The following is a 23573-nucleotide window of genomic DNA, read 5'->3' as shown; positions in this document are numbered from 1 at the left end:
CGTATCTGACAGAGATGAGAGAAAGTTGCGATGTTCTCTGTCTGTACTGTAAACGTGCTGCTCTCTCCTTTTATCATGAACGCACCACCTAAAAACCAAATTCCCTCTTCTTTCCTTCCACACACACATAATGAATGTGTTCATTTAAAAAAAAAAGTTAATATTTGGTTTTTGAAGCTGCTGGACTTTTTCAGTCGTATTTACAGCTGGGTTCGCTAACACGCGAAGATTGCTCGGATCAATGTCAGACTGGAAGCTTCTAATTAGCTAACAAGACTCATCTCGCCCGTAATGTGAAATCTGTTCCAACAAGGTTTTATCTTTCATTTCAGGGTTATCTATGCTGAATAATCCACTTCGACTGTGTGTTTGTCGAAGTGCGGATTTGGCTAGAACTCTTTCAGCGGCTCCATCACAACCAAACACTCAGGTCTTCCGTGTGAAGGTCACATTTCATTGCATGCTCTGCCTATTTGGGAAGCACAACGTGAATAATTTTGCACAAATGAGACCCTGAATGAAGAGAAACAAAACAGAAAGTCGTGGTTAAAGATTACCAGCTTGCTCTTTTATTGAAAAATATAGCTGTTATTTCAAAGAGGAAGAGGAAGAAATGAATATATTAATATGCTGTAAAAACCAGGAGAAAGGAAAGGAAGATAGTACATACTCGGCATAACACTACAGCGACTGAATAGAGCAAAATAAAAGCAGAAAACATTCTACAGCTGAACTTTGAGCTGCTTGTTTCTTGCTGTCCTTATCTTCTCTGCCACTCACCAAACCACAGCTGTCAGGGCCACGGGGGAAAAACAACAACTCTGAAGCAGACCTGAGGCTGAGAGTATTTGCAAATTCCTTTATATGGTTTATTCTGGCCTACTAAGTAGTTTCCCACAGAGCAGCACGACACAAGCCAGAAAATTCGGACAATTACGAGAAAAATATTCCAGAGTGATTTAGTACACTTGTCCGGTATTTTCCATTGAGCTGCTTTAAATTCCAGCAGTCTTGGTTGCAGATTGTTGGAGGTTTTTGATTTGCAAATACAATTTGGCCACAAATGTGCTTTTTTTTTTTAAAGCAGCTAAAATTCCTCTGATTTCCTCACTCGAAGCACATTCTCACAATGAAAGGTGTTTGCTTTCATAATCGATGGCACAAATCATATGTACATGACATGGTTTAAAAAAAATACAAAAGAAAACTTCAGGAGTTTTCTGCTGTTTTCTGCTCTGAAAGGACTGCAGCCCAAACTAGGGTCTGAAGACCAGTCTAGAGACCCCCTTTTGAAGGTCTCTGTGTTCTATCAGAATCAAAGGCATTTTCACTTGGTCTTGTCTCTGTCCCAGACTGGGTGGACTCCCGATTTTAAAATCAAGACCAGACAAGACCACCATTGGCTATTTTGGTCTTGGTCTCGACTTGGTCTTACCGGGATTTGGTCTTGACTCGGTCTTGCACTCCGGTCTCTGGTGTGTCTTGATCTCGGTTAGTGGTCTTGACTAAAACACTCGCCCAAACAATCCACAAACCACATATTTCACAATTCATTTTAATATAAAGTAAAAGACATCTTCAAATTTGGCCCATTTACATAAAGAAGAAAAGTAAGATTTCGGACTTAAACCATACTGCAAGTCTATACATAAGTAAAAAAAATGAAGACAAATTAAACATCCTGCTATCATTTTCCAATAAAATGGTTAAAACATACTTGGCAATTTCCTCTAGATTGCTTGAACTCATTGCATCCTCTTCATATGGACATGGTGGTTTTTAAAGTATACAATAAACCCGAGAAAAAAAATGGCACAGCATCCTGATTCTATATGTACACACCTGCATCAATGCCACAAACGGACATAAAGGTTCCCATTTATTAGTGTTCTCTAACAAGGGATAACAAAGTTCAGACATTATTAATCATCAACACAAGGAACTGTCTCTTGGTTGCCTTATGGAGAACTAAGGGTAACCTGGAGGAGCCAACTACAACTGAACCCACAAAAAAAGAGTCAAAGAGAAACAGCCCACAGTCCGACCCTGACCCTGCTGTTCCTGGAGCAGTTCCAGCTGGTTGTAGTTCAATAATCCAGCACACATTTAATGAGTAGACTGGGAAAAGGCCAGATGATTGGTTGATTTAATCATCTGTTTCTGCTGTGGGATTTGGGCTGTGTAGAGTAGGTGAGTCTTGTCACCTGCGGGGCCAGTTAAGGAAATGTCTGCCGCTCACAGCACTGCCCCGAGACATACCTGACACCAGTCCTTAAAAAAAAAAAAAAAAAAAAGCCGCAATCCAATAACACCTTGAACAAGTTTTTACATCCTTTCTCCTCCCTTTGGGACGAGCCATAACTATTCATTGAAGACTTTTACCAACTGTCCCTTTCACACTTATGTCTCTCCGCTGACCTGCTAATGCTACCATCGTTAGTGATGATGTGGAACGACCCAGATACGCACTAAATTAGCCACAATCACCGCTTCTGCCCTGTCTCTGAAAAAAGGGGGAAAAAAGCACGTGACCCAGAACACATGGCCTCTTTTTTTTTTTTTTTTTTTTTTTTTTGGACCATTCACATTTTTACAACTATCGTGGCGTTTACCACAAATACGACAGCAAAAGTGTAAAATGTGTCCACTTGAGAATTAAGTGCCGTTTATGAAAATTCCACCAAAAAAAGAAGCTGGTTTCACTCTGTGGTACCGTTACGATTTTTTAAGTCAAGAAACACATTCGGGAAAAAAAACAACAAAAAAAAACATTCAAATCCTAACTTTTAAGACTTTGTAGTGCATAATTAGACTGATTCGTCCCTTATTAATATAAATGAATAAATACCACAGCTGTCTGTGAATGTAAAGAATAGAGGCCTTGCTAAATTTAAACAAACTGGAGGAAAAATAAAACAGAATTAACTACCACACTAAAAAAAAAACCCAACAAGCTCTGTCAACAGTAGACGTGCTTGACAAAGTAATAAAAAGTCACCCCTTAAAGTAAGACATGGAAAAGTAATAACTACTTTATCTGTTTAGTGTTTATGCCAAAAGCATTAGCAAATGTCCTTTCCCTCTTCCTCGTTCAGAATCTCTAACACACATCAACTTCGTGCCCTCACACATCCTTCTCTTCACCTCACACATCCCACAACAAATGTGATCTCACTGTGATTGACAGCTCGGATACACTTTCTCCAACCGCGTGGTCGAAGTAAACTTCCCAAGACGAGTACGCGCTCACAACCGATGGCTCGCTGCTTTTTTCTTTGTTCAATCATTCGCCTCTGAAGACAAGAGTTCAAACGCAGGTGCCAGTTTTGTTTAAGACGGGAAATTCCCAGTAGTAAGTTCAGAGTTTGAAGCTGCATAAATCTGCAACGATTACCAAACCCACAAGCCCTTTCAAGAGTTCCACTCTGCAAGTCCGTCTGCGCTCAGCTTCCATCTTCTTGCTACAGCACCGTGAGTAAGGCCTAATTGGTTTTCATTTATGATGTTGAACAAAGTGTACAAACACTATACAGATTTACAGGACATTTAGAGCAGCAGTCGCCCTTCCTCCAAACGATCCGCCCTCGCCTTCAACAGCTTGAGATAGCCTCCAAACATCTGCTCGTCTCGGTAAGTGTCCTCCAAGACTGTTCACGGCAGCATTACCAGTCTGGTTTACACTCTAATCTCATCCTCGTCTTCGTCCATGAAGGTGAAATCTCGGTCTTCCTCCCCGCGTGGCGAGCTGTACTTTGCGCTGTCCGTGTCACCGTCTTGGAGGTGGTACTGAGGTTTCTCCTCAGTAGCCGAGCCGGCGCTGGACACGGAGTAACTGTCCATGTTGTGGTGGTTGTTCCTGGTTTGGAGCTCCGGGGTGTATGGGTCCACTATGGTCTTCTGCTGGTACATGCTGCGAGGTGGCCTCGTTGGGGCCCTCTCTTCCGCATCATCATCATCGATGTGGGGTATGTTGGAGGGTGAGGCTCGGCCATCGCTTCCCTTGCCCTCTTCATAGCCGAGGTCATCCTCCTCCCAACCTTTCTTTTCCATCACACTCAAGATGTCCCCCAGCATGGAGGGCCCCAAGTCGATGTTGAAGGACATCATGGACTCCGCGTGCTTCATCCCGCCTCCCTTTGGCATGGATGGCGGCAAGTCGGTAAGTTCACCGAAATTACGCTCATCGAACTCTGCATCCATCGTTGCCATCGCAGCTGCACCATTTACCGGCTTGGTGTCAACCTCCATCAGTGTCTTCATGGGGCTTGAAGAAACACTCTTTGTCAGGTGACCCCTGTTGATATCGTCATCGTTAAGGTAAGGCAGCGATATGGCATTTTTGACATAGTTGGATGAGCCACCGGAAGTCGCCATCATGTTGTACTCATACTTGTCCCCACGGTTTACAGACTGAGAGCGCTTGCTGCTTCTGAATGTACGTGACAGCAGCCCTGGTTTGGGGCCTGGGGAGCTTTGCTTTGGTTCAGGCTCCCTGGGAGGTTCCCCAGATCGGGTGCTAAGAAACGACGTGTCCCCGAACGCATCTCCTCCCCGGCCGACGTGCATGGTGTGGCGGAAGTCGCCCAGCGGAGCGCTGATCATCTCTGCAGTAAGGTCAGCCCTTGACCGTCGCTTTGACTGGTTAGAGTTGTTTACCAGCTGCTTTAGAATAGGCATGTTTGCAGTCTTTTACTTACAATCCACGAGTAGAAGTAAAAGTGATTCAAGTTCTGGAACAGTTTCTTTTCCGGTTTTCTTACCAACAGGACCAGATAGCGTCAAAGAAGGATAAATTCCAGGTATTTAATGTGTCCAGACATTCATGTCCTCCAGTTCTGGTTTCATCTTACCGTTGCATAAGCCTGTGGAAAACAAAAACAAAAAGATAATTAACGCCACGTCATTAATTTATGTGAACAAAACACTTTGCACCTTGGTATTTCGTGTGCAAACATGCTATTAATGAAAGACACCACCTACTGTATGTCAGAAGAAAAATGTAAAGTACCACTTTAAAAGCTCCATCAATTACAAAGTTTGCTCTGTTTTGACCTGCATCAAAGCACGGAAAGTTTCATTGCCAAGGCTTCAAAAAGAGGCCTCACTTGAGTGGTTCTCACTATACTTGTCTATGCAGAAGTCTGCAAGAGTGTTATATAATGGTGGAGAAAAGCTTTCTCGTACACATTTCAAAGCGACTCTATCTTATTTAAAACCAGTACTAATAACCTCACTGAAGTAAGTGTCAGTACAAATGTTTCTGGGTTATGCTTGTGATACATTCTGGAGCTTTCAAAGTCGACTCTATTGGGCTGCTGTCACATTCATTTTTTTCAAGTGGCTGCAGTGTCCGCTGTCACTGCTGCGCTTTACTTCCCATTTAGGCCCCTGACTGTTACATAACCAGCAAGACACAGGATACTGGGAGCCAGAGCAGTTCAAGCCGGCTGGACTAAAAAGAATGGAAAGAAAAGAGGAAAGAATGAAGTGGAACAGTCTTTTTTTCCAGCATGGATTGGCTTTCAGCGACAGCTCAAAGTCCAGACATGTTAGCTTCTGTTCATGCCCTCCGATAGTCAAGAGATGAAGTGGAACCACTGCTAGCTCTTTGTGTTTTTATTCTCAATGTTACCCCTTGTCTTTCAGCCTTGAAGTATCTATGAAAAAAACATCACATCTCAATTTCACTGAACAAACATCAGTGGGCACGTCCCAGCTCTGGTGATGCCAAGTCAAGGATTAATGGCTTTTAGTGAGAGGAAAGAGATGTGCTCTTGATTTTTATGAGGTCACTTTGATCCTGCTCTTACACCGATTATCCTTGACTCAATAAGCTCATAATATGGCTCATTTCAGAACTCGTGAAGTGTCCCTTAGTCACAGGCAACCCGAGCCTTGAAACATTATCTTAAATCAGAATCAAATGGAGACAATGTTTAAACACCCACAAGCTAGAGTTCACTGACTCTGTGAGCTTCTGCCATTAACAAGGGTTCATTTGTTTTAGCCAGACAGCAGTCCCCGTCATACTCTGTTTTCAAACCGGAGCTGGAGCCCACGCTCGAGGCCTGTGTGCGAATCCCCATTGTGAATGAATGGGGGATTCACTCAACAATATTCCAAAGCAACGTCACCCATGAAAACATTTGCATCACTGACAAGAACCCATTCAGTTGGAAAGGCAACTGTAGCAGTAGAGGGAACAGAGGGGGGGTTGATAGACGACAGACTCGAGGGCTCTTTTTTGTTTCCCCTCTTTCCCAAAAGAGAGATCATCACCAAAGGGGACTGAGCCACATCCAGCTCCATGGCTTTATCTTACAGTATATTAAAAATATCCATTCAGACTTTAGTAGTTCTGGCAGTGCTAATCAAGAAGATGCAATTCCCCCTCGACAAAGAAGGATGTGATCACAAAAGCAGGCCTCACGAAGAGCAAATGCTTCCACAAAGTTGATTTTCAAGTTCTGTTGTAAAAGCCAATTTGAGTTCAATTCACACCCTTTGTAAATGGAGAGGGTTTACTGTTATAAAATCCATTTAAAAAGCTACTGGATGCCAAATTAGAAGATTACAGTGCATGGCAAACAAATGCATGCAAAGTCTCTGTGAGCTACGTCAACACTGTAGAGAAATGCAGTCTGATCTAGCATCTAGCAACTAAACTCTATAACGTCATGCCCCGTGCATAAGCCAATAAGTATCTGTAGCATAAAAGTCAGCTGAATGTGCGACTGACCACTCAAAGACAACTCATCAACTGATATGTTCCTTCCCACTGCTCATAGCTTTGTATTTCACTATGGCAACATCAGAGTTGAGCACTGGCTACCAAGCGAGCTTCCTGTCTCTAAGCCGGCCAGAGACAGCAGAGAAAGATTTTTATCCCCCTACATGGAGAGATCCGCTCATTCAGATGGATTAACCCCTCTTGGTGGCCACATGTGGGGCAATAAGACAAATGGCACAATGCTTCCGCTGCAGGGGAATGCTTTTGAAGTGCGTCGACACTCCAAGACATTCGACCTCGGAATAAAATATGTCAGTGGGTGATCAAATATCAAAAGGTGCAAACTTCACACCTTACAGTCATTCTAGGAAATGGCCCATTTTACGTCTTCTGCAGCCACTTGGTGTTTGATGGGGAACAGTTTCAACTCCCCGCAGGATCGTCAAGACCCCATTATTGTGAGCATGACAAAAGATGAAGTAAGGCCTGCAGGCAGTCCTGTCATATTCAGCTCGAGCCTTTCAGAACTTTAAAAAAAAAAAAAGACACATCATGAAGAAAGGCAATGTCATGTGAAGTCTACAGTTTCACAATAACATTCCAGAGACAATTTGAGAAGACGCAAAAATGCTTCAGCATTCTGAAGGAAATTATATGAAAAGGTATACCTTCACTTGACAGGCGAATGTGGCTTATATGAAGTGTAAAATGATATTTTAAACCAGAAATTACACAATAACACTTGCTAAGATGAGATTCTTATGGCAGTGGAAATGAATGTTTTCAGTTATTTGCTGTAGCTGTTTGATTTGTGAATGCAGGGGGAACATATCAGACCTTCTGTAAAGCAAATAAAAGAACAAAGTCCTTTAACTGTAGTGTCTAGACTGGAAGAAAAAAAACAGTCGTCATAGCTACAATTTTTTCACATTGTGCTTAAGTCAGTCTGGCCTGTATGGCCTGTACTGCACACACTCTAAATACAGCTTGAGGCAAATTTCCCTCTCAGCCCTCTTGTTTACTCATGGGGCTAAACAGACAAACTGGTCGAACTCATAGTGCATAGTTTCCATTTAGAGACGCAAGGAAAAAAAGATGAAAACGTCAAAGTTCGAGCACCAGATATGCCAGGAGAGGTAATGAGTATGATCTTGTTTCCTTTAGATGAGGATTCTCTTCTCAGGCTCGGTGCTAGTCTGTGACGATGCCTTTATGTAACCGAGTACTCAAAGTGCCACATGACTCGGGCTCAAACTGAGACAAGTGGTGACAGGGCCATGAATGATTAAGAGCATCTTACGTCGCTCGCAGACTCTGATTCGTGCAAAGTGACATCACAGCAACCACGCTCCTCATCAGCGTTCAGTCCGTGTGTCCCGCTCTTGTAATCCCGTGGATCACAGGGGCCACACTGTCCTGAGCCACCCCAGGCCACTTTCTCTCATTCGAGCCATCGAACAAGGAGAAGAGTTATCCAATCACAGCTCCAGCTGCTGACAAGTTCAACAAGCAGGCAACAGTTTCTGGTTTTATTTTGGACTGCTTTTGATTTTTTTTTAAAGTAGAGACAGAAAAAGAGTCCATCATTTATTCACAAGGTAGAGACCTTCATGCAAGAGTTATAAGGAGTCACACGGTGATTACGCAACTGTGGTTTGGAAGGTTATCTGGATTTGGACAGAATTATAATAATTGGAGTATAGGTAAAGTTTTCATGAATTAAAAAAAAATAAATCAGTTTTTATATCCTAATTATCTTCGACAGATTATCACCCATACACAAGGATGTTGTCACTTTGGTAGTTTTCTACATTCTTTGAAAAAGTTTGAGTGTATTGTATGAAATGACAAACTCTCATTCTGTATTTTAGAGGTAAACAACTTTCAATCAGTGTATTTTTCATAAAACTCGAGCCTTGTCTAACTCTACATCCTCAGTTGAATATCTTTATTCCACAGTTTGACACTGAGACTCTTCTGTCTGAGCGGTAAAGAAAACCTCCGCTTTGTCTAACCTTGAACGAGCCACAATCTCCTCCATTGTTCGACCCTATTGTCAGCAACATTGATATGTAAATGCATATATATGGGCAGGCTACGCCAACTATGACATTGCTAATCAATGTATCAATAGAGCTGCATGAGAATGGAAAGCTTTGACAAAGGAGGTCGGCAAACTTAATTTGCTATTTTTTTTTGTGAGGCTCATAACCTCTGGGCCGATTATCAGATTCCCACGGGGGGAAGAGGCTAACATTGTTAGAAACCCTGGAGTAACATCATAAAAGCAGTGTGTCAGTGAGTTGAATTTTAATCTATTTGCATTGGGTGTAATGTAAGCCATCTAGAACATAAATTTTTAATCTTAATCTCGTCATATAATTTATCAGAGGTGGAAAAAAAATATAAGTAAGGATTGTGTCTCACAAACACTTGAGAGGCGGGGGGGGGGGTGTTTGTATGTATGTGGATGTGTTGGGAAAGGGGGCTGAGGGATCTTTGTGTCCAAAGAGAGGTTTTGTTTTGGTCCAATAATCTGTTCCAAAATGTCACACAATATGCCTTTAAGTTTTTATAGTAAGAGAGTCCCTAGCCCTGCAATTATTCCAAAAGTTGTACTGTTAGCATCCAAACTCAAAAGCGTTGCAGTGAAATAAAAAATAAAATGATAACTTTTACGATTAAAGACGCTAAAATGTGCGAAATATGACAGAATTAGGAGACCTCATCATGAGTGTGATTCTAGCCTTGGCGTGAGCTCATAGAAAACCCTCCATCGCTCCATGTTTGCCTCAAAGTTACCTCCAACGTCTACTCATTGTCCTCAACTCACCACAGACATGACAGAAGGAGAAATATACTTTTGCATGCAGTGTACAAACTGAAGTCGCTCCGAATAACACAGCAGGAAAATGAGTCAGCAGGTGGTCTGAACGTGTGACTGACACAGTAACACAAGATTTACATTTGATGTGATATAGCTTACAATACTGTAGACACCGAACACCATGCAGTCAACTCTCCTTTGTTCTTCCACTCTACCATATTATTTTTGCCCGCTTCAGAGGGAACCAGTATTTCCTGTTGGACTCCATATCTCATCGCACAAACTCAAAGGCGAAGCCCGTGTGACAAACGGCAGAAATATCTGAAACAGACAACTCACAGAAGGAAGTGAATGACAAGAAAGAGTGGATGCGAAGCTTTGAAAGTCATGTGTCGATGCACACACCTATTTGACACCGCTCAGTGAGACAGTATGATTCCACTGTAAACAGAAACAATGTAAGCAAACACACCTGCAGTGCTTTCTTATGCAACGCCCCAACAGCAACCGGAAACGGTTATTAGGATGTTTCAACTGTTGTTCCTTTCCATCTGACATGATGTAGCAGCCAAGAGGCAAATTCAGACAAATACATAACTGGGTGTTCCCTTTTAAAGTGAAATTGTTTAAATGTACACATAGCTAAGTTGTTTACTTTACCACCGTCCTCTAGAGCAGTTTTATTTTGCTTGTTTATTCATCCGATATTTGGTGCTGTAGATGTTGACACACACAGGGACGTTCCCAGGAAGTTGACGGTTGAACGTCAACAGATGCTTTTCTTGGCACTAGGTGGCTGAAATAATATTCATATTTTGTCCCTGGAGGATTGAAGAATGGCGTTGTTAACATTAGCCGCACACAGCAAACCAAATCACATCGTTTTACCCGCTGACAATTAGGAATAAATCGTGCTCAATTTGGACAGTTTTCTTGCCTTTAACTTTAGACAAGCCAGTTAAACAGAATTTAAATTTCAGTTTGACGAGGAAGTTAGTCCGCTAAAAACATCTCCAGTGGCAAAACCAGGTTTTTAAACTTGTATACAATGTAGTTCAAATCAAACAGAAGATAACAGAAAAATACCCGTTTCTGTACAAAAACAACAGAAATAAGTCATCCAGTAAGGAACCATGACTAACCTTCCTGTTCCTGTAATATTGACAGTGCTCTCTTATTCACTTGCAGCAACTTTTAGCTAAAAACATGATTGAACATCAGTCATACATTAGAAGCATAATTAGTTGGCAGTTTTTCAGGATAGTTGCTAATGTGTTAAAAATCTGGCTCATCAGGCATCCAAGCTTCAGAATTTGATACAAAGTACTTAACACAACCTAGCACAGACTTCCACTCCGGTAACAGTTCAATAAAGGAAAGATTTTTTTTTATATATATATTTTTTTTACAATGTATTTCAACGTAATTGATAAACTCGAGCTTTTAGCAAACATGTCTCCACATTTCACAGTCTATCTTTTCCCATCCCCCCACACTCTTCCTCACACACTCTCTCTGTCTCACAAGTACCCCCCCCCCCCCCTTCCTTTCCCTTCCCTTCCCTTCCCAGCAGTGTGCCTGAGGCGTTGATGTCTGCAATACAAACAATACAAACTGCATATGATAAGTTGCCTGAAGGGAAATGTATGGAAAAATAGATGTGTGAATAGATATGGAGTCAGTGATGACATCGATAGCGCAGAAATGATCCTGATCTTTTTTTTTTTTTTTTTTTTTTACTTCTAAAATCCCAAAGGCTACCCAAAAAAAAAAAAAAAAAAAAAAAGAAGTTGCTCAAGTGTAGTTGTTATATTTGTGTCTGTTGCACCACCTTGATTTTCCTCACCATATCCAAGTCTCATAGAATCAACATCGCCAATGGCCATAAATAACAGGATGTCTGTCAAACAGTGGATGTATTTTCCACTTCAGTTTTGAGACACAACACAGTTTTCCAATATAACTTTTTGGGTCAAGAGGGCTACGCACAAGTATTATTTGGGGACCAGGAGTAACTTTTGGTCACTAGCCACGGGGCCATCAACAATGCAGAACCCTGGCTTAATTCACTCGGAAGATTTGGATGGGAGCTGTGGCTGCAAGTTAAAGCCATAGATGTGCAGTGAGGGTTCCTTTGGGTCAAATTCTTTAAATACGATCGTTCAACAAGTTTATTGAGCCTTCGGGGAAAACAGACTGGTTCTTGTTCAGGAAAGGTTGAATGTTAACAAAACCTTATCTCATTTGAATAAAATCTCCCCGGGGACTGTTAAAACGCCTTGATCGTCATCAATTTTAGTTGTCAACAGACTTGTCCTTACATAACACAACATTCACATCAGACCATTTAAGCTTTTAACAAATGTTTAAGAGGGTGTGTGTGAAAGAAAGAGTTGTTGGAATGTGACCAAATGTAGTTTTAGATTTACAGACAGTGGGCATGTATGTAGCAGCGTGTTAAAGAAACACAAAGTATGCTCTGTTTGGACTTGAAAAGAGATGAGTTGTCCTAAAATGTTAAGTGCTTTATTAGCGAGACATACAAATCTCAGAAACAAGTTCAAACAGCCAGGGAAGGCAAATAAACCTACACCAGCAGGACTGTAGCCAAAGCACCGCGAGCCCTCTGTATATGATGAGTGTGTAAACTGCACTGTATCATGCTGCAGGGCCCCAATGCCGCACAGGGTGCAACTAAACCACAGAAGGATTAAGGGCAGCGTGTTTCTATGTGAGCAAATAAAAACCAGCATGCCTGAGCCGGTGCTCTGCGCTCAGGAGGGCAAACACCACTCCTCCGTCCCGCCAAAAAAACATGAGCAAACCAACCTCCCGCCAGACCACCTCCAGCAACAGCAGCCAGCTTCCTCTGTCTGACTCCAAAAATCTATCTCCTGTTGCTTCTGCTGTGTTGCACAACCTCCTGTTTTGACCCCCACTGCATGGACACCGAGTTACCCAATCCATACTCGACTTGGAGTGATTTGTTTTTTTTAATCGTTCCCCAATCCTGAGATGAAGAAGCAGGGGGCCTTCTTCTATACAATTTATTTCTTTCCAGTTGAGTAGATCTTTTCTAAAGCTGCAAAATTGCACAAAGCGATTGGTCAGATGCTGGGTGGGCTGCCATGCTGTTCTCCAACCAGTGTGCGTTTAAAACCATTTGGCCTGAAAGCAAAAAAAAAAAAAAGGTTGATAAGAGACGTGTTTTCTCTGATTATAAAATAATAACATTCTCAGAGGGTTTGTTTTTAGGAGAGAAATGTGCCTCCTCTTCATGTAGGAAGAAGCTTTCTAATGTGAAGCAACGATACCACGGGGATTTCTCTCACAAAAAAAGGGAGAGCACAGATGGAGGCACTGAGGAGAAACCCACCCTCAAAGACTTGATGAAGGGTGTCACCACATTGGATTCACCCGGTCATGCCAGCAAAGCGACAGACGCTCTTTCTCTGTGTGCTGCGTGAAATGTACCCAAACCCTCATTATGCCTACAGTGGAGGGATTGTACTCTGCTGTGTGTGTGAGTGTGTGCACATGGGAGGACATGTCTAATTAATCGCTGAAATCCACCCCATCAGTCTCTGACAAATAGACAGCATTCACGGCTGGTATGGAGGGCAGGATCTCAGCCAACTGGTTGAATTAGGCGTCCAATAGCTGCTGGACGAGGACACAAAGCAGAATTTTCTACTGAACATTCTGCTCCAAAGGAAATCGAGGGAGTACAAAATGATCTGCTACAGCAGGGGGTGCCAATTTTTACAGTCAAAATAGTTTCCTGGCCATATAGGTGGCTATTTTTTTTTTGTTTTTCAAAGAATGGCAGGGGTTCAGAACACTAACAAGTTGCTCCGGATGAGATCTTTGGGATATTAAATATGCCAAATGTCCAAAAAGATAAGTCGCTGCCAGTTGGACAATCTGCAGACTCAGATCAAAAGCAAGCAAGCAAGCAACACACACACACGTACAAACTTTTTGGTGAAATCAGCAGGATGCCGCTGAGTGTTATTGGAAGATAAGTGACCCTTTTCTGCACTGTGTCAACTTCTCAGCACCCTCCTGGCCTTTTTTTATCAGCAGCAACCCCTCTGAAGTCAAACACACAAACCGGCTATAAAGACCTCCAACCCTCACTGACAAGATGAGTTAATAAACCCCCATGGTGTTCACTTTAATGACGCCAACAAAAGGCAACAAGCAGGCCAACAAACATGGCCACTTCAGCTCTGATAATAACAACTCACAACAGAGGACAAGCTGAGAAATCTAAGAGCAGGACTGAGATAAAGACTGGAGCCGCGGCCCTTGTAGAGCACATTGTTAGCGTAATTGCATTCTTGCGTGATTTACCAACACCCACTGTGATTTGGTAAAGTGCTGTGTGTGAGGGTGGACTCGCTGGCTTTGATGGAGATTTGCCTTAAGTGACTCTTCAGGAATATCCAGTCAAGCACACAAGGTTTGATCAAATTTCAGCAGCTCAGCTCAGTCCGAGTCAAAAGGTGCGCTGAGCTCAAACCAAAACGCTAACTTTACGTCATTCAGGTGAAGAAAGCTCCAAACGCAGTGAGGCAAAGTTATACATGTCAGGAAATCTCCCAAGGTGACATGAATAATGCTTACCGTGTACAGTAGTTACATCCAAGTGGATCAATATCTGAATTAGCACATTAGCCATGTTTAGAAGTGTTTAAATGTTCCTAAGCACCTGAGACTGCATACGTGGTCCAACTGTTAAAGAAGTTTTTAGCTTGTTAGCTAGTGCAGTAGCTTCTAATCTTTATCTTTGTTTTGAAATCTTTGGGCTATGGCTCCAACCCATTCATTATAATTAAATTAAAGCCAAAGTATAACCCTATCTGTAGCTTGCCAAAAGTGACTTTTGTGGTAAATATTTGCTTTTTATGTCGAAGTGTTCAACGGCCAAAAAAATAGATAAGAAATGAAGAAGCCCTCCTTGGCATTTGGGAGTTTTCATCTAATAAGAGATAGCTAAAGAACATTCACACAAACTATAGCTGGTGTTGTTTTTCAAGAAGCCATACGCAACACAACACCAGGGCGTGGGGAGCAGTTCACATTAGACAAAATATAAACCACAACTTTTGATCCTATGTCAAGTTGTGCCAGTAAAACATGTTGATCTGTTGGCCAGATGATTAAAGTATAAAACCCCAGAGAGCTTTCTGGAAACAACAACAGATTACGGCAGGCAAGTCTTTGAAGTATCATCAGTGACATTTCACTGCAGCCCGTCTGTCTTTGATTTGGTTTCCTTAAAGACGGCTTTGACGCGAGGCATGCGACTTTGATTTGGCTGTAAAGCAGGAACATTGTTTATTTGAAATGTTATTCCAGGTAAGCAGGCAGATGCATGAGAGCGGTCTTGTGTGGCCGTGTTTACACACACACACACACACACACACACACACACACACACACACACACACACACACACACACACACACACACACACACACACACACACACACACACACACACACACACACACACACGAGTGTGAAGCTGCCGTCAAAGGTTCCTTTGAAGTCCATCAACGGCTCGTGCTTGAACTGCCACAAAAAAAAAAAAATGAAACATTCAAAGGTCATCTGCGACGGTTGGCCTCTGATGTCTTCATCAAACACATACAGTTCAATAACATACACACTTACACAAACTACCTCTCGCAGGTGGACAAAATGTCTGGGTCACTGAGGGCACGGTCACACTCTCGATCCATACACACTTCGGAGGAGAGGTGTGCTCCGGCACGTGTGCTCCTTCACGAACGAGCACATAGCTGACAGCCTTCATGATGGAGAAATCCAGAGAATCGTGCTTGACTACATGATGGCACGGATTGTCACTATGACTGCACTCCTCGTCACTGAGGAAGCAGCGATGCTGAACAAAAAAAAACAAAACAGAGAACAAAGCGGCACAGAGGAAGACTGGAACCAAACCCTTTTGGCACACCTAAATCACACGCACCTACAGATTAAAGCACAAACACGCACAATAAAGGTGACCCACATCAACAACACCCACTATTAACAGCGATTCCAACACAAAGAAACAAAAGGCTTGTGATCCGTATCTATCTGTATTCACTGCACTCCATTGCTGTCCTGAAAAGTCCTCTCAGACAGGAAGATGTGTGACTCTTGATTCATCAGGAAGCCGGCTCTGAGGATGTCGAGGCCTACAATAGTTCACGTGGCTGTTCCCATCTCTTGAACTAGTTCAACGGAATTAATTCGTCATATAGTGGGCAGAGAGTGACCACAGCTACGCCAACAGCCCCCCCCCCCCCCCCCCCCTTTGTCTTCTCCGTACGCTTGAGAGAGAAACCACCTGTTTCTGTGAGCATCCAGAGCAGGAAAACAATGAGGACTCACTGGACTGTAAACAGGCCGGAGCAAGGACCCGAATGACCAGCTGCACACCACCAGGCCTGTTTTCAATATATGACCCAGAACCATGGTACTGCTGTTAAAAGCTGCTAATTATTGTCTGTCTCATGGTGGGGGAGGGGAAACATATTGCAACATGTGGTTAAAGTTTAACTGTGCATTCTCTCGAAGCCGTGTTATTTCTGCCAAACATGAGGTCAAACTATCTGATACTCTTTTCACATGTGCACTCGCTTTAGACTGGGACGCTACGGTGACAACCGTTAACCCTTACGCGTGCTAAATGTGCAGTCGGCATATTCACAGCATCATCACAAGAGTGGAGAAGATCGTATTGTATTGAAGCACACCTCTTCAATGAAAATCTAACTCAAAGACATGAAGAGAGCACTTTCCACTGTCTAAAAAATGTCTATTAATGCAATGTAGACACGGTGCAGGAATTTCAATTCAAAAACGACACAAGAAACTGCCTGATATTGGATGACTAGTACTTGTGATTTGGTTGCAATGTTGTCCAACTGTAAAACAAACAAAGGGCCAACCCACTGAGTTTCTTATCAGAGCTTTTTCTAAATTGTTCTAATCACATTTTGCAGCTAATAAACTGTTAGAAATATTCTTGAACTGCTGTGTGATTATCATCTGAAACTGTAGGTGAAAAAAAAGGTTTCTAATCACTTCACTTACAAGATGAGGTGAAAAATTCAACCTGCAAAGGAAGTCAGTTTTCAAGGTTTCTGAAAAAAAGCACTTGTCTGTCTTAATGAAAAGTCTCATTATTTTCATTAAATCACATTTTGTGCCTTCATGATAAAATCTTATTAAATGGAGTCTGACTCGTGAGCAACTGTGATAAGAAGAGAAGGCTTCACCCAGCTTTTCAAAACACTACCAGGGAATGACACACAAAGCTTGGTTAACTTTTCCTAAGAACATCTGCATCTTGTTTTCTGTGGCTATAAACACAGCTTTCCAAAGTCTGAAAAGATAACTCTGTTGATGTCATGACTGTTATCACGGCTTGGATTTGCAGACCTTAGAAGTCAGTGCTTCTCAGACTTCTGATGCACCAAGTTTTACTATTTGAATTGTGTATCTGTCCTTCATGAACGCTTCATCTTAAGTGGAATAAAAATAAGGACTCACATGCATCAATCAGTAAATCAATCAACAAAAATCTTTGCCATGGGAAAAAAGGGTTTTGGCAGCTACTGTTAATGACTCAACGTGACGCCTACCCTGCAGCGGTAGTTTCAGGTATTGAAAACAAAAATATACAAACAACAAATCTTTTCTCAGATGGTACCTTTTGCTTCTGCAGTCTTAATTTCAGCGCGTTTCATATCCAGTAAATATCTGCTCACAGGAGCTTTAATTATTGTTATATTTTATGTGGCCTCTCATGTTTTGTTACTGGCGTTTAGCCAGGCAGTAAAAAACCCCCAATAACAATCACGTAGCATTAAAAGTGTCTTCAAACTTGCCCGAATGCAAGTCTAAAATGAAGACCACCAGAAATCCTGAGTGGGTGTGGGAATCAAAATTGGTTTGGGAAAGCTGTGGGAGGCTCCGAATCCATAAGAGCTATTTAAAAATGTCACCCGCAACATGTCGTTTCCATAATACCAATTATACAATAAGGGAAAATAGCTTTACACACAAAAAATTAAAAAAAAGGCCTCTGGTTTAGCAACTGATATCAGCCGAACACTGGGACCTAATCAGAAAGTCAAATTCAAAAGGTGTGGCTCGGTAATGTAATGAGAATCGCTGAGGATGTCAGGTGGATAGGTGTGCCAGCTGATGATGGATTAGGTTCTGTGACCTCCTTGTGAAAAACAGAAACCAGAGAGGATGTTTGGAAACTTTAGCAATGTGAGAACACCCACCAAGCTGGCGGCATTCAGCTGTGGCGAAACGATCTTCACCTCCAACATGATTATTATCAAAACTGGTTATACTGCTTTAAACAATGTGGTTCAGGACACATACAATAACAAGTGTTACAAAAGTGACATTATTAAACCATAAACATACAGTTAAACCATAAACATACAGTTCATTTCTTATATTATAAGAGTCATACTGGTTTTCAAGAGGGAAAATAGAACAACAGAAAATAGTTCCTGTTGTTTTTCTCTGTGACGTTTATGTTGCTGTGAAAGTGACCAAAACAGGCACTGGTCTGAGTGGAAGGGTGACGGAGTGCATACATGTTTTTGCACACAAGAAAAAACAGAAAGTGGACCCCCTTCCTGCCAACAGCTGTGATGCATTGTTCTTTAGTGGGATGGGAAAGGGCACATGGTGTTAGTGTGCCAGTATCAGCTAAGGTTTCTCTTCTGAAAAACAGGGTTTCCATGTGCCAATCTATGGATTTCAGGGGTGGGGGGGCATTGGTGTGAAACAGCTGACACTGTTTTGGAATAATTTAAAAAGCTTACAAAAATACGACTGAAAAAACGACTGAAAACAGCTAAAACAAACATAGCTTTGGCTGATGCTAAATCCCTACAAATGGGTCAAATGATAATATTGTGATGTCATAAGATGATTATCAGGATATCATAACGACAAAAACATGTTCTTCTTTCCCAAAGGCTGTCGATCTTTTTTAAGGTTTTATCATTTTTTGCTCTTGGATTTGGGACAAAAATACTCTGGGTTGACCCCGCTGTAGCCATAATATAACCCACGTAGGTCAGGACACTAGTTCAAAGCACTCTACATAGGGCCCTGTTTCACAAAGGGGGGGTTTGAAGACCTCAGATTTAGTATGTCTTGTTTTTGAGTTCAAAGTTAAAACATATTCGGCGGACAAAAAAAAAAGGCCTGAAGGAAGTGGCGAAACATTGGCCTTCATATGAGAAGTGTTCAAAGATTAACTAGAACATCCTCAGCGTGATTTCTCCCCACAGTTCAAAGACCTCGCTGCTTTCTTTGAAGGCGGGGTCAATCCTGTAATTGTCTGAGACGAAACACTCTCCACGGGGAGTTGGACATAAGCCCTGCGCTTTCCAACATCGACATCTGAAAAATGACACGTGCATCACCTTTCAATCAATTAATACTTTAAAGAAATCAGGGCCTTCGAGCGTGGAAGCTCTGGAGCCTTTGACTGTAACATCAATGTAATGAAATAATAGTTAAATAATTTACATCATACCACATTTTTATAACCACCTGATTGTTTTTAACAAGAGTATTTTTTTTTTTTGTCAATGAAGAATCAATATTGTGCCTTTACTCTTGGCAGGTTTGCTGTTTTTTTCCCAGGTGTTTTACAATGCCAGAATTCCAAACTTTGGTTTGACACCTGTTAAAAACCAAACAATATCAATACTTGTGTCAATACCATGGCAACATAAAAGGAGTTCTAGCACCTAAGATTGGGTCATTTCATGTTTTTAAGCACTAAAAACAAACAGCGAACAAACTTCTACACCCTGTCTAAATTGCACAAATACAATGGCAACTCCTCAGCTGTCAACAAATTAGGAGACCTCAGTATACCAACTTGAATATCAATGGGAACCATTGCTCTCTTGCTGAACATGTAGTTCAAAATGTGAGTATAGATAGCTTACTATAGGATTGATACTATCAATTAATAAAATCATGGAATTTGAGTCTTTTTTAAAAACGCGTGGCATGCATGGAAAAGTGTCAAAATGTTAAAATTTAACCTTGCACCAGCTCACAAGCAGATAACTCATCAAATGAAATAACTTCTTACTTTACTCAATCCTCATGACCTTTATGCAAGCTTTGTTATAGCAACAAGGCCAAATGCCATGAGATTCTCCAATAATTCCCTTTGGCCCCCTGTGGAGCATGGGATGAAGGTGAGTGGATGACTGCGGGCGCAAATCATTCACCTAGGCATTTCCTCAGGCATGAAAAAGCAACATGAACGCACAACTTAAGTCATCACATCTGACTCCAGTTAGCTAATTTGTGCTTCTTCTCCCACGTTAAAAAAAAAAAAAGCGTAAAGTTTATACGGCACGCATTAAACCTCCATATTTGATCGAATCCAGACACACATAAATAAAATACTGACTCACTCGGAAATTGGTTTCTCTCCGAGTTAACAAACTGCATGTGAAAGTGCCTGAAGTTACTGTGTAAATGAGTCTAGCTGCCTCTCCCCAACTTCCCCGTCTCTGCCTCTCTCTCCTGCACGCCCTCTTTCCAGCATAAAACAGTAATGACCTCAGCGCAGTCAGAATCGGGCGGGTAGCCAGCTTCCTCACTACGCAGCACCAGCAGAATCCTCCAGAGCCAACCGAAATAGCATGCGTCGCAAAAAAAGGCACAGTCAGAGATGACACACACACACATGCTTCCCCCCACCCCACCCTCCACTCTGACTCTGCAGCACACACAATAGATCCTGATGGAGAGATATCTGCCTGGCAGCTCTTTAGAAAAAGGAGAAAGGAGGCCTGAAGTGGATGAAAAAGAAGCACTTTTGTTACTGGAAAACGAGACAGAAATGCGAGAGAGCGAGGTCTGACCTCGGCTTAAATCTCTGCTGTCAACTTGTAACGGTCACTTTTGTTTCCACAGAGCTAATACGGCGTTGTTGGGTAAATGATTCATCAGCCAATATGACAAATGCTGACCAACCTTAAGGCTGTTGTTGGGTGTGGTTGTATGTTTGTGTAGGAGGGGGGTCAGGAGTCAAACCTCGTACAAAGACAACACCAAAGCCTAGCCCATTAGTCAACATGTCCTCCTACTTTTGTCCAGATTGGCGGTTTAACAAGAACGAAGGCTTGATTACCGACTCTTTGCGAGGGATAATGAAACCGAATGGGCCTGCAGACTTTATGGTCAGCGTAGTTCAAACTGAAGCACACACTTAACCACCTTCAATCAGAGCATGATGGATGAGGCCGGGCAGGTACACCGCAGTGCAAATTACCCACTTCATCAGGCATGATGACCACGAGAGGCAAGTGTCCGGTCTGTAAACACAAACAGGAACTGCTCACTAATGATCCAGGAAGATGGAGGAATCTGGGAGTGACGGATGTAGAGAAGTAGCTGTGTAGTTTGTTAAGCCCTTGGTTGATTCGCAGAGGTTTTACAGGGTTTGGCACTCTGTCAGCAGCAGAGTATTAATGTTACATAACTCACAGGGAAGAGACCTGATGCTTCAATGTAACATCTGCCCTCTATGATTAAACCATTTCCTGTCCTAAAGCTGAAAATAGTGATTTGGGACACTTATTATCGGCATGGCAACCAAGATTCCACGTCTGGATCCTCATGAACAGCATACAAACATAATTCAAGACTTGTATGCAAAGATTCAAAGGCCCTTAAAGGGACTCTTATGAATCTTATGGGAAGTCAAGTCAAGCTTGAAAACAAGTCACATTTTCACAGAAGCAAAATCAACTGAACTGATCACCTGCTAGCAGACTTTCCATACATCCTTACTTAGCATGAAATTTAAACTTGACTAAAGATGTAGTTTTTCTCAGGCCTGGAACTATGAGGGACCATCGCTTAGGGTTCGGACTTTGACCGACCGAAGGTCTCTGGGTACAAGTGCCCCGTTGTAAAATAACCATTGTATATTAACTATAAGTTGACATCAGCTTAGCGCTACACACACTTCCGCAACTCGCTGCCAAAGTTGCATAGTGATATAAACAGGTGACAGGGGTGCCATTCTCTCCCTGACAAAGTGTGTTTGTGTTATTAGAGCAACTGAGAAGTTATATTGACAAGTTATATAAAATAAGCAACCTCCAATGTTTGTTTATGGCACATCATATGAAAATTTCAGTCTCATTGTGGATGCAGATTTTCCACATATTGTGACAGCCTAATCCCAAGTGTACAAACGTTTGATTTAATGACTGATTTCCTAAGCTCATGAAGGTTTTGGCTTTGCTTCAAAAACCCATAACTATTTAATTTCCCAATCAAACCACACAAAGAAGCATTTCTATTGAAATGGGTGCTCTGTGCCAACACGTCGATTTGGAGGGACGAAAAAAAAAAGTTTGAGGACCTCTAAAAAAAGTTTTGTTTGGCCACAATCCAGATGAAATATCTCGCTGAAAACTTTTCTTTCTATCTATGAAGATCAAAGAGAAAAGTTTCCTCAGATCACAATGATGCTTGATGAAGCAGACCAAGACCCTCAGAGTTTTTAAACAAACAATACATTACATTCAAGTACTTTTTTGGCCAAAGAAGTTCGCTTCTTCAAAGTGAAATGTCGACTTTCATTGTGTTTGTTCGGCCCTTTTAGTTTCTAGTCTTCACCGGGTAAATAGGGGACATATTGGACGCCAGAGGGTCCATTGATGTCCATCCAGTCAGGGCCAGCCAAGAGCGCGAGGAGAATGCCAGGCGCTGATTGTCCACGCGCAGATTTGACATTCAAATGAGATGCAGATTTCACACCGTTGGCTTTACTTCAACCTACATCTGTTTCATGACCCCGCAGTGAATCCTAAAAACTAAAATAGCCACACTGACAACAGCCGAATACTTACTTAAAGTCGTCATCCGTAGAAGTCACCTCAATAAGTGAAATAGGACATAAAACAGGACATACAAGCTGAGTCAACTCAAAAACAACAATAACACGTTACCTTTTTAACAGTCCCAACGAGAAGGAAGTTTCACGTTATATTCCTCTTAACTTTCCGTAAACAAAAGAGAAGGGAAAACTTTAAAAAAAAAAAAAAAAGGGTCTGTGCTGAAACTAAATTCTGTTTAGTTTCCTCAGGAAGAGAGTTGCAGCAGGACAGTCCCCTTGTCGGAGCTTCAATGTCCGTTTACTTTGCATCTGTGTGGCGGCGCACAAAGCGGCCCTCCCCCTCCAGTCCTCTCCCCTCCCCTCGTGCACCGGAGAGCACCGCCTCCTGCTGAGGTTTAAAGGGACAGAGACACATTATATTCACAGCGCACCACAACAATAGGCAGAACTTAAACTTGGAGAGGGTTCCTCTCAAGCCATCAGTCCAGGACTAATGGCAATGAAATAAGATCTTCAAAAGTTTCAGTTGAAAGCCCACAGAGGTAGTAAATGTAAAGGAGGAGGACATATAAAGGAATAGTTTGACAGCTTATTCTTCCCGCCAAGTTAGATAAGAAAATAGCCTAAAATCTTATCAATGAATAGTAAGAATAAACATACTGCCTACTAGCTTAGCCTAGTGGGTCTATATAATGTACAATTGAGACAGTTGAAAACAGGTAGCTTCGCTTGGACTGAAGAAACAGAAATCACTTCTTTTTTTTTATCCCCGTGGGGCAATTAGCACACCAAACGTTCGACCACAGGAGCAGCGAACTGCATACACCCTGACATGCATACACCCAGCAATTCAGGTTTAAGTGTTTTGCTCAAGGACACATCGGACATGTTGCTCGCAGGAGCTGGGGATCAAACCCTCGACCTTCTGGTTGAGAGACGATGACTCTGCCCACTGAGCCACAGCTGCACATTTGGCATTTCAGTAACATGGCAGGAGTCTTGTCGTCACTTTGACATTACCAGGCAGCTAATACGCAAGTAAGTTTGGCTATAAAAGTTGTATATGCTGACATAACTAAACAA

The 23573-nt window shown here is 42.1% G+C and overlaps 1 protein-coding gene across 1 annotated transcript; it reads right to left on the bottom strand.

Annotated features, from left to right (window-relative positions):
* Positions 1-546: 546 nt before the first annotated feature.
* Positions 547-22816, bottom strand: cdc42ep4b (CDC42 effector protein (Rho GTPase binding) 4b). The gene is made up of 2 exons (XM_079372585.1): positions 22603-22816; positions 547-4862 (listed from the first exon to the last, which is right to left on the bottom strand). The coding sequence occupies exon 2, from the start codon at positions 4675-4677 to the stop codon at positions 3676-3678; it is 1002 nt and encodes a 333-aa protein (XP_079228711.1). The 5' UTR covers positions 4678-4862; positions 22603-22816; the 3' UTR covers positions 547-3675.
* Between the last annotated feature and the right edge of the window lie 757 nt (positions 22817-23573).

Source organism: Symphodus melops (genome assembly GCF_947650265.1).
Source record: "Symphodus melops genome assembly, chromosome: 21".
Classification (NCBI taxonomy): domain Eukaryota; kingdom Metazoa; phylum Chordata; class Actinopteri; order Labriformes; family Labridae; genus Symphodus; species Symphodus melops.
This window is presented reverse-complemented; position numbering and strand designations above follow the sequence as displayed.